The 12014-nt window shown below is 38.8% G+C and overlaps 1 protein-coding gene across 2 annotated transcripts in view; it reads right to left on the bottom strand.

Moving 5' to 3' along the window:
• LOC130095495 (serine/threonine-protein phosphatase 2A 55 kDa regulatory subunit B beta isoform) overlaps positions 1-12014 on the bottom strand; it is a 70201-nt gene that overhangs the window by 37874 nt on the left and 20313 nt on the right. Inside the window, exon 1 of one of the 2 annotated variants that reach the window (XM_056262242.1) lies at positions 2656-2865. The exons of the other annotated variant lie outside the window; for it this stretch is intronic. Within the exon in view, the coding sequence (XP_056118217.1) occupies positions 2656-2725 (70 nt within the window). The 5' untranslated portion in view covers positions 2726-2865. Of the gene's footprint in view, positions 1-2655; positions 2866-12014 lie in introns of those variants that run through there. 2 annotated transcript variants of the gene reach the window in all.

Here is a 12014-nt window from a genome sequence, read left to right as displayed (position 1 = left end):
GCCTATTAATCTTCATAATTATTTTGCACTTAAATCTGTTTGAAACATTTGATTACTTTATAAGTTTTGCTTTATTGTATCTAAATGTTCAGAGTTCTTTTTGATATAAGAAAAAAAGTTATTAAACCTGTTATAGTCACAATTCTTTTTTTGCAACTTATTTGAATATCGTGATAATACAGTATACAGTGATAAAAGCTTCAGCAATTATCGCAACATGAAAATATTATACCGTCACATGCCAACTCGCAATTTTAATAACTGTTTTCTAGAGTTTTTAGAGGAAGTAAACCTAAATGTAATGTTGCAATTGACACCGTACACTATTTAATCACAGCAGCCATTATCATTATGTTGTTAATTTTTCCGATTAATTGCCCAACCCTTATTGTTAATAAAAGTTTTGACATCCAGCTTTCCTTGGTGCATCCACAAGAGTTTATGATAGAAGTAGCAATGTCCAATTCATAAACGTAGCACATCTTTTCAAAGAATCGGTTGATCCAGTTAACAAATTGAACTCAGTTCACTTCAACTCACTTGACTCAATAATCTAGTTACAGTGCTCACTGCCAGGGAACATTATCAGAAGATTAATGTAAATGTCAGTCTGTTCCTCACACAAAGCAATTATGACTTCAGAAGACTTTGAATATGGTGCACAAATCATATGATTACAACTATTTTAATGATACTTTATCTTGTTTTGGTGCTTTTGCTTAATTTTCAAATCTTAAAAATGAACGGAATGGAAAATTAATGGAGAAAATTGTATTCTTAGAGTTACAGGTTTGTTTGTTTTTAAGTTAAAAATAGATTTTTTTCTGAACACTATGCTATAAATAGTCCATGATTTAATCATTTGACTCTCTTTCAGAGTAAGGGTAAGTTTGGCCATCAGATGCACAGACAGCATGTTCTACAAGGGCTGTAAGTGATGGATGAGAGGGAAGCACTTGCATAATTCACAGAGAATTAACTAGGGAAGATGAGAAGCATGTAGTAGATTCTATTCTCCAGACGACAGGAGCTCATCTAAGGTCAGTGGGTGAAGTTCACACAGATGCAATCAATCCTTTTAATTCTCCAAAACAGAAAACAAGTGTCAAACCAGGCAGCTTTGACGTCGATATACGTTTCGCCCAAAAGCTCAACAAATTATACATAGAAATGGCTCAGTTACCAAAGTAACCATCAGCATTTTGACTCATTTTACCCCAAAATACAATGAATAAATCTCCCATATTTTGGTAATAAATAAAAAGGCTAGTAAGACCAGGAAATGTGGATTAAGTGTCCATTTCATTAAGAATAAATACTCTTAAACACTGGATTGGAGCATAGCCTGCCTGAAATGTGGATTTTCGCAGCTGGAATGACATCACATCTGACTACGTGTTCTCTGGCTTTAATCTCTGATTTATTCCCTTCTCTCACCATCCCTCCCTCCCTCCCTTTCTCTCTCCGTCTCCCCCATTCACTGATGCGTCGCACCAGTCCTGTTGAAGGCTTCTTGTCTGTGCATGAGAGGAGGGTCTGGCTCAGTGAAACTCTTCAGCTGTCTATTGTCAGAGAAGAAGAATGCCTTTATACTGTCAATATAATCTACAGTTTGCACTGGCTGCACTTGGAAGACAAGTACTGCAACAATTCACAATGGAAACCATGTTTCTAACTGTAAAAAAAGAGGCCAATTTATATAGTAGGTTTCCACTGTAAGCATTTCAGACAGTCGAGGATTCTAGAGAAATGACTGAAGTATTTATTTGTCAATAGTTCTGGGATGTGTACAAGATTCCATTTGCAACTTCCATAATCATTTGGATTAGAAGCAATCCTAAAGGCATCTTTTATGGCCCTACTGTACCTCATAAAGATATATTATTTTCCACATAACGTATGCGTTCTAAAATATCTAGTTTTTCCTTTTATGTTGGATAATTAAAATTCCCATTAAAACTGGTTCCGAATTGATTGAAGTTGAATAGCTGGTCTTAGATCTTAATGTATCCTAGATTGTTTTAGACCACATTCAAATATTGCACATATCTAAACTGCCAGCTCTTACACTGATGGAGCTGGGCGGACTAAACCACCAGAAAATCTTCTTAAGGTGTTAGTCAGACTGCTCAGCTATTTTTAGCTTGAATAAAACACAACAATCCTTATTTAATATAATTATATTTGTGGTACACATGGAAGATGCCAGCATGACTGATACGCTTATGATCAGAGAAATATGCATCTGTAGGCTACTTTAAAAAAAAAAAAGGACACGAGCAGAGTTGCTAAAAGGATTTCCATCATAATTTGGCACCGTTCCTAATGGGATCAAAGAAAATCATGCTTCATAAACTATAACTCCTAATAAGATTTTTAATGTCTTTTTTATTGAGCTCTACGTAGGCTATATGTTCTAAAATATTCCGTTTTCTGTTGCGTTATATTAGAAGAAATGATCTTAAGCATCTGCTGGATGAAATTAAAATCCTATTTATTCACTTTTCTCAATAAATAGCCTAAGTAATTAAATAAAAATCAGTTTATCCAATCAGACTTTTTGAAGCCAATGCCAAACCCCAATTCCTTCTGTATTTCTGACTCTGTAGCCTACACCTGAGAGGAGGAGATCATGTGATGAGATATATACCCTACCTTCAGTTGCATAGTTGTGGTCTCGGAGGAAGCTGTTGTTGATCTTGCGGGTGTCTATTTCCTCATCCATTGAGAAAGGCGCTGATAACACTGACAAACGCAGAGAGAGAAACGCGCTATCTATCCATGATCCGCGCGTGTGCGTGCGTTCAGCCCAGATCCCGGCGCGCAACACACGGACGCACCAGCCAACGTTACACAGCAGTCGCACTGAAATCCGTCAATAAATAAACGTGATGAGGTAGAAAGCCGGTGTCGGTGCGCAAGGTGTCACAAGGCGGGGCTGTCTGCAGCAAACCGTGATTTGACGTAAAGTTGCACAAGCCTCATCCGAAATGACAACAACCCGCGTCCGAATCCATGCCTTGAAATGAGTTGTCATGCACAATTTGACGAGTTTCAGATGTGAGTCTCAAACTGCCGGCATACAGAGCTCGCTTTCCCTCTGTCGCTCCGTATGAGCGCGCTGAAGTGCTGACGTGACGTTGACGTGACGCTGCCGTGGACGCGCCGCGCCGCATCGGATGAAGTGAGAGACTGGCGCTGCAACAGTGACTCCTCCCCTCTCTCACTCCAGTCGGTGCGCAGAGGATCATGTTATGTGTGCGATGGTGTTTCAGCACTTGTTGAATTATCCCCATCTGCATTACTTTTATAGCCTTAATAATTATGGTGATGATGAAGCTCCTGCGTTTAATAAAGCAATGTCATTGGTAATTGGCAGGTGACGTGCACATTTTTTTTACGATTTTGGGTTAAAAAAAAATCTAGTGTCACAGCAGGGGCTATATTTCAGAACGGGTCTGTAGAAAAAAAGGCCAGTTACAGTAGCAGTTTGTAGGTTTCAAACCCCTTTTCTGTGAATTCTCTCCTTCAAACTAATTCTAAAAAAAACAAAATATAATATTGTGTCAATTATTTATGTGAACAAAACAGAACCTCACTTGTATACATTCAGACAGGAATCATAATAAAGATCTTGCACTGATAATAATAAAGAGAATAAACTGTATATTTTATAAAATGTGAGGTCGGCGCTATAGTCAAGTCAGTTTATTTGTATGCACTTTACACACACATGTTGATTCAAAGCATCTTTACAGAAAATCCTGTTTATGTTTATAATATCTTAAATTGTTGCATTTAGCAGATTAAAGCCGGGCAATATACTTTACATTTCACAGTGATATGAACAATCAAGCAGTTGAGATTTGCTATATTTAGTATATAGGCCTATATATCGCTTTACGTGAGTACTAGAGGAAGTTGGAAATATCCAACTTAATATATAGAGCTGTGTAATAATATGTTAACATTTTCCGACAATATAACCAATCAGGTAGCTGGCATTTGCTATATAGTATATATTGCTTTTACGGAAGTGTACTGTATGTATGCAGGTCTAAAATCGGATGTAAATCCAACTTTGAATATATTGCTGGGCTAGTTGACATTTTGCGAAGATTAAGTATATCACTTTATTACTTGTAGTAGTTGAAGGTTGGAGTTGTTATTTCGTTGTGTGGTGATATTAAAGGTATATGTAACTTTTTTGCTCAAAATTAACAAAGTTTAAATAATGAGTGAATATATCAATCCTAGGTATTATTGTCTTACCCTGATTCACAATGGTAAATATGCGTTTATATTTTAGACCTAGCGGGATGGTTTTCGCGGGAAATTGCGCACACGCGTCACTCGCCCATGATGCATGTCTCTTCATATCCGTAAATAGAGAAAAGTTGATAACGTGTATGGTCTGGCATAGGTTAGTTGTCACAACGAGTGAGAAATGTGGACGTGGAGCAGCTAAATCTTGAACCTTGAACCAGAGGACAGTCGCTGGCAAAAAGAGAACGTGACAGAGCTCGTAATAAAACAAGAATCAACATTGGCTTGGCTTTTCGTGGATGGCGAGAACTGAGGGATTTGAAATGTTGAGGGATGGAGATGGCTTTTTCCTTACTTTATTATTATAAAGCATTATTGCGAAGGGTCATTTCATTATGGTTGTAGTAGAGCTGCGGTGGAATTTATTTTCAAGGAAGTAACGTGTCTATTAATGGGTAAAGCAACAGTAATGTCTTCAGCGAGTCAGATTGAGATCCTTTCCATCTAAACTGCTTATATCTCTTAAGCCTAATAGTGAATGTTTTACGAGCAGTAGGATAATCTCTTTCTTGCACAGTCACGCAGAGCCGAAACACAACCAAAACAATGTTCTTCTGCAAAATGAACCATTTGAGGGACAAAAATAGAGGATCATTAAGAACTAGTCACATTTATATCTAGGGCAAGTTGTCATGTTTTAAAAGTTGTACATTTATACAATTTATTAAGTCTTTGTTGGCCAAAATGATGGTTTGAAATTTCTGTACATTCTGCTTCTGGTTGTTACATTTGTGTTTCATGAATTTCATTGCGTTTTAAAATTGTTTTATTCTTAAAACTTTGAATGATTGCTTTATTCAATCCTTGGTATTTGCATTATAACTTGACAAAGTATTTATTTAATGCTGTGAATTATTTCAATGTATACCATGGTCAAAACATGTCAAAAATCATGGTATTACATGGAACACTTTTATTATTGTAGACTCCTTCAAAGACAAGAGAGTAGCATTTATTATGTACTTTTCCTGCCAATGCACATCTAAAAACAGCCTGTGATTTCTTCACATTCCATTTGCAATGAAACTGGTCTCATTCTTGATAGTGCTAAAACATATACAGCCTGCACAGGTTATTTGACACATCACTGCTCTTGAACTGCGCACAAAATGAGTCAAATGCATTATCTCTATTCCTCCATAATAAAGAGCAGTGAGGCATGGCTCTCAGATCTTCTCTTACTGTGTTGACCACTTCAAAATCTTCATATCCCAGTCCTATTGTGTGTCACATTGTGGTTAATTAAATCCTCTCTGCCTCAAATCCCTTTAAGATAACAGGGAACGACAAAACCCTGGAGTAATCTTGATACTAGTTCAGGTGGAATTACAGAAGATTATTTCTGCTCAGTCAATGGAGGTTTAAACTCAGTCATAGCCATATTCTTAGCATAGAAAGCTGAGGATAAGAAGGGTACCTAAAAAAATAATCCAGGATAATTAGAATTTAAACTCTAATTACGGAATCTGTTGTTGATTAGCACAGAAAATGATTTCGACTTGTCCCTCAGTTTGTAAAAACAAATTAAAAATCTATTTGCAGTAGTCCACAAAAAGGATGCATGTATAAAATATACTTGACCTTTACTTATAGCCTATACAGTACTTAACAAAATGAACTTGAAGTATACTTATTTTTTGTAAGGGTATGCATGGATGAATCATAATAATATCAAAAACATATATAATGCAGTGATTTTTCCATTTCATGCTGACTTTAACTTCCTCCCTGGCCTCAGAAGTGGATGTGTGGCGGTGTGAAACTGATGCAACAACTTTAAGGGAGCAACAACGTTATTAAGGATAATATAAAAAATGATTTAGCAAGGCATTCGGCATGCAGTCAAGCTGCTATATTGTTTAAATACTGTATCTACATTCTGGAAAAACTTAAAAAACCAAAACTTGTTAAAACTTGTTAAAACAAAATATTGTTTTTATGAAAAAGGTTTGTTGAGTTTGAGCACCTTTCTGGCAGCTGAGAGGCTGCTGGGTTTTAAGGCATGAAATGCAGTGACAACCAAGCTCAATACCAGCGGATATCACTGGTAATAGGTGCTATGAAGGTCAGCTCAATAGTGTCAGCAGCAAAGCATATGGTGGGATATAAGTGGCAGACTCTCTCTCTCTCTCTCTCTCTCTCTCTCTCTCTCTCTCTCTCTCTCTCTCTCTCTCTCTCTCTCTCTCTCTCTCTCTCTCTCTCTCTCTCAAAAATATAGATATATTTGCTATCATGTTCACTCAAAACATTTTTTAACAAACTAACAATGAGCAATATATTTTTACAGCATGTGAATTGAAATTATTAACCTCTGCTAATGTTAAATAATAAAGATGTTCACGTTCATGATAGTTCACAATGTATCAATAAAGTACTTGAGTACTGCAGATACCCTTATATAATATTGCTCCAGTAAAAGTATTAAGTACTCTTCGATTTTAGTAGAAGTACAAAAGTACTTGATTTTTAATGTACTTAAGTATTAAAAGTAAAAAGTACTGAATGATGAATGTTTATTATTATTTTTTTTAGTTTTTTATACTCCATCCTATTTCTCAAAATATGTGTGTGGGGGGGGGGGGGGGGGGGGGGGGGGTGGGGGGGGGGGGGTGTAATGTACTAGACACAAATAGCAGCTCAGTCTGACATCATTATGAATTTTCAAGTAGCCATCATTAGTCAATGAGGAAGATTATGCAGCATTAGTAACTTTTCGCACTCAAGCGCCGAGGATCTCCCATTCTTGGCTCATTTTGAGTCTGTGAATTCAGTGAATTGGAAACTAGAAACATGCTCTGACCGGATCATTTGAATCAGTGATTTGTTCACTCGAGAACAGATGCAATCGGATCGGTCCAATTCATGAATGAATTGTTCAGTGCGATTTGTGAAACGATTTGACGGGTCAATTGAAAATAATCAGCACGTTCATGAATCGGACATCGCTATCAAATCTTTGAGCGGGTGACGATTTCTTCAGTTCGAAATAATGAGGAACGACAGGTTTTTATGAAATGTAGTGGAGTAAAAAGTACAATATTATGATTTGGAATGTAGTGAAGTAAAAGTTTCCCAACAGAAAAATGTACTTAAGAACAGTAACAAAGTAAAAATTCCACCACTGATGTTAACAGATACAACTTTTTATCTTAAAAAAATGTAGTAGTAATTGTTGAGATTAACATTGACTAAGATTAATAAAAGCTGTTAGCAAATAAAACCTTATTAAGTGTTACCATAAGAAACTATTATTTACTCGATCCTTGTCAGTGTTCTGTTTAGTTTTCTTATGTTCTTTATGTTTCTTGTATATGCTTTCAGTTTAGCGCATTTTAGTTTCCTTAGTTACTGATTACTGTCACCTATGTCTTGTTTTAGTTCCCTCCTACACTCTTCTGTATATATACTCCTAGTTCTGTTCAGTTCATTATGGGTTCTCGTCTTGTGTGAATGTAGTTTATGTTATTTCTCCTGTGGATATTCTCCTTATTGATTAAAACTATCTGTTTTTGTAATTCTTTATTCTTGTAAGTCTTTCATCTCCTTGTGATTATGATATATATGACAGAAGAACAGAGTGAAACCATAAACGAAAAGGCCAGATGTTGCTGTTAGGAAAGCATCATTGCCCCTTCACCGAGTGTGTAGATTACACCTTTCCGGGCACGTACACCTTTCACTGTGCGGATCGTCCCTCACCATGGGAGTCACCAACTCCGACTACCCATGTCCATGGAATACATGGAAATATCCATACTCTACAGCAGCCATCTCTCTGCACGCTTTAGACAGGATCCATCGTTCCAGCCCAGAGTGTCCCGGAAGGCACGAGAGACCTTGACACATCGACCTCGATGCCCCGCCACAGAAATAAAACCCAAGCCAAAACCTGTCACAGACCACGTGCAAGAGCCGCTTCCTCCCAGAGAGCCAGAGCCTGCCAACACGTCTGTCCTGGAGCTAGCGCCAGTAGCCACCTCCGTCCCAAGGCTGAAACCTACTGTCAGGTCCATCCCACAGTCCGCGCTGTGGGGGCAGTCCTCTCATGACCCAGTCGAGGTGTGCTTCCCCAATAATTTCACAGCGGAGCCAGCTCCCACCCTTGTCCCTGTCCCTGAACTCACTCCAAGGAATCCAATAGATGATCCATTACCACCCTGCTGGCTCAGTCTAGTCCCCTGAATTCATTAGACATTCCACTTCCACCCTGTCACCTGCCCACCCCGTTGTCTCCATCATCACTGCTGGCTCGAGTTACTCACCAGGACTCACCTGCTCCACTGGTGCCTTGCAGCTCCTTGGCTCCATCCTAGTCGCTGAATCTCTCCAGCTCTCTGGCCCCGCCGTGGGTCTCCTCTACACCAGCTCAGCTCTGCAAGACAAATCCCCTGGCTTCACTTCGGGCCTCCAGAACAATGATCCCACCTTGACTTGTTAGCTTGTTGGCTCTGCGCTCCCTCAGCTCCGCCATGGTCCGACAACACTCGGGCTTCATCGGGCACCTTCATCCCTCCGGCTCCACCTTGGCCTCTCGTCAGCCTGATTCCGTAGGGGACTTCATGGCTTTGCTGCACCTTAGCCCTCCACTCCTTTGGCTCCACCAGGTTCCTCCTCCTTTCCAGCTCTGCCTTGGTCCTCACTCACTCTGGTCTCGCCCTGTTCTGCCAGGCCCCCGTCTTCGCCTCGTTCCCTTAAGTTGGAGGCGGTCCTCACTCACTCCAGTCTCGCCCCATTCAGCTAAGCCCCCGTCTTCGCCTGTCCTTTAAGTTGGCGGCATCGCCTTCGACTTCTGGACTGCTCCGTTGGTCCTTCGATTACGCTGGGGTCTCCATCTCACCCAGCTCCGCTTCCGTCGGTCGAACTTTAGCGTGCTGCACAAGTCCTGAAAAGGGAAGCCACTAGATCGCCCCCAGGTGGTTGGTCGCAGTATAGGTCGTAAACCCCGTCCTATCCATGTAATGCAATGGACGTGAGGCAAACTAAACAATCAAATTACACTTCAAATTATTTTGTCATTTTATGTTGTTTTTAATCACACTATTTAAGTTTAAGTGTAAATTTTTTTTAAATAAGTTTGGTCTTAGTTATTTGATGCTATAAAAACGGGAGTTTGACGTCATGATTAACAGCTGTGATTGACAGCTTCTCTGAACGAAGTAGTCACTGAGGCACCAACGGACATTTTTGGGGATTTGCGGGAGGAGATGGGAGCTTCAGCTTTAATTTCTACATTTTCTTAACTGTTTATTTCACGCCAACATGAGTTGTTCAGCAGTAAACCGTTTTCTGAGTGAGTGTTGGCGGGGCCACTTCACGCTCACTACTGCGCAGACTCGGGTCCCGTGTTCACAACTGCGCAGAATCAGGTCCCAAATCTGCGCAAGATATCAGCGCCATATTGGGACATTGGCGGCTTCACTTTTCTACAATGGAAGAGAGTGAAGGTGCGTCGTCCATCTTTTTTTACAGTCTATGGTCTATTTTAACGTGTTGTCATGAAGATCTGTGGCGCTGATTGACACAGAGATACACAGAATATGCAAAGAAAATCAGGAGGATCAAACTTAAAATGTGACAAAAACACTACATAAAAGTAATGTATGCCATTTTGGAGAAGAAAGATTAAACAGACAGATACATACACACATTTTATGAACTGATAAGTGAGGAACTGATGCCAAAAATCCTCCCCCCACACATGCAGACACAGATTCATGATAGAGCTGGCAGACTGCTGCTGGTTTAGTGTGTGTCCTGAATGGAGGAGTGTTAATTAAAGCAGGAAGACTATTGATCTGATCCCCCCACCCCAACCTCCTGCACCCTCATAATGTGTGAGCGTGTGTGAGATGGAAAATGAGAAATGACTGTTAAACAAAATTTGACAGTGTTAAGTAGGGGTGGGAATCAGCTGGGACCTCGTGATAAAATATTATCTCGATCTCTGGGTCACTATATGATAATGATGTGATGCTTGATGAGCAGTGCACAATAACAAATACTTGTTTAGCGTTTTATTTTCCTCTAAGACAGAAGTGGACAATGTGGAAGTATAGTGATAAATAAGATGGCATATTTGCATTTTTAGTAAACTGGATTGTGTGAGAAGTCAGCAAGTCACAGTTATAAAAAAAATAACAGGACGCTTTGGATGCAGAGACAGGATAAGGGGAAAATTAATACTGATAAATCAATGGGAGGCTGTGAGGTTGATCAAAAGTTATAAAAGAGAAAGAACTGAGGGCAAGAAATTCTAAGCAAGGCAGGGATTAGAAATGTATATATGTGTAAATGAGTGGGTGTATATTCACAAGATACACAGCTGAAAATAATGAGAAGGGTCTTAAAGATGCACTTCTATGCTAATTAAATAAAGATATACGCAAAGATATCATAAAATTATGTTCACTCACATAAAGTCTTTCAGAAAAGGCAGCTTTATCCTATGTGGAGCAGGTTGCCCCCTCATGAGTGAGATCACATGTACTAAAATTGAAAACTACTAAAAGTACTAAAAGTGAAATAATAATAATAATAAAAATTACACTGAAAAAAAAACGTTGGAGTAAAAACCATTTTCACTCAGAATTTTTTTGTAAGTTACACCAAAAAAAAAAATAGGTGAAAAATTTGAGGTAGAAAATTTGAAATAGTATTTGCTTGTAATTCAGAATATATCAAATAAAATAAAAACTTAATAGTATCTCAATACTAAAATAACACTGGTCCAACATAACTACCATCAACAAACAAACAAAAATTACCTTTAAGATTGTCTCTGAATTTGATATTTCTTTTAAAACTGTGATGCGAAAAATTTCTTTTTCATGCCAACAAATCAATGCCAGTAGTGAGCACCACAGAAACTGTGATTGTGCACAGCAAAAGTCAACTGCAGTTGAGTCAGCACCATCAGAAAAGAAGTTTCATTAAGGTCACTTTTGTACATAAGGGTACTGACTATTTCGAGAATGAAGGACAAACACAAAGGATGACCTGCCTCTATCCAGTCTCCATAGATAACCCCTCAACCATATGTGCCAGATATACCCGCTGTCAATATGTTCTGTTCCACCACGGACGTCACTGCCACACAAATTGATTGGACAGATTTTTTGTTATTCAGACTCATGTAGACTGTGACATTGCCATTCGAAAGCGATTCAATAGTCATGCTTACAGAGTTTAGCCGCAACTGTCCTTCAATAACGCTAGCCTGGTTCTTACATTTAAAACAAAAAAAACAGCAATCAGAAATCTTACTCATCCGCAGACATGTTTCCCATTTGCACACAAAGAACAGATACGATTTTTGGTTTGCTGGATGGTTGCTAATTAAAAACCATGGATATAGCATGTGAATGTATATGTGGGGTTACAACCCTAAAGGCCTGCTGACATCAACCAAATGCTTGGCACAAAAATTTGGTCCGATTTTTCTATGCAATTTATCTGTTCAGACCAATGCATAAAAAATGGCAGATGGTATGAATAAATAAAATGTTCACTCTTTAAAACTAGGAGGCGCTTACAGAAAAGCATAAAAAGGCCAGTTCCCCTGTCCACGCCACAACGATAACGACACAGAGGAACAATATTAATGGAATCACTTTTTTGAAGAAGAAGAAGAAGAATGTTGGTAACCAAATAGTTGATAGGTCCCATTGACTTCCACAGAAAATTTTTCA

This window comes from Rhinichthys klamathensis, unplaced genomic scaffold (genome assembly GCF_029890125.1).
Source record: "Rhinichthys klamathensis goyatoka isolate OS25496 unplaced genomic scaffold, OSU_Roscu_1.1 h1tg000191l_1, whole genome shotgun sequence".
NCBI lineage: Eukaryota > Metazoa > Chordata > Actinopteri > Cypriniformes > Leuciscidae > Rhinichthys > Rhinichthys klamathensis.
Note: the sequence above shows the minus strand (reverse complement) of the source record. Positions and strands in the feature narration are given on the sequence as shown.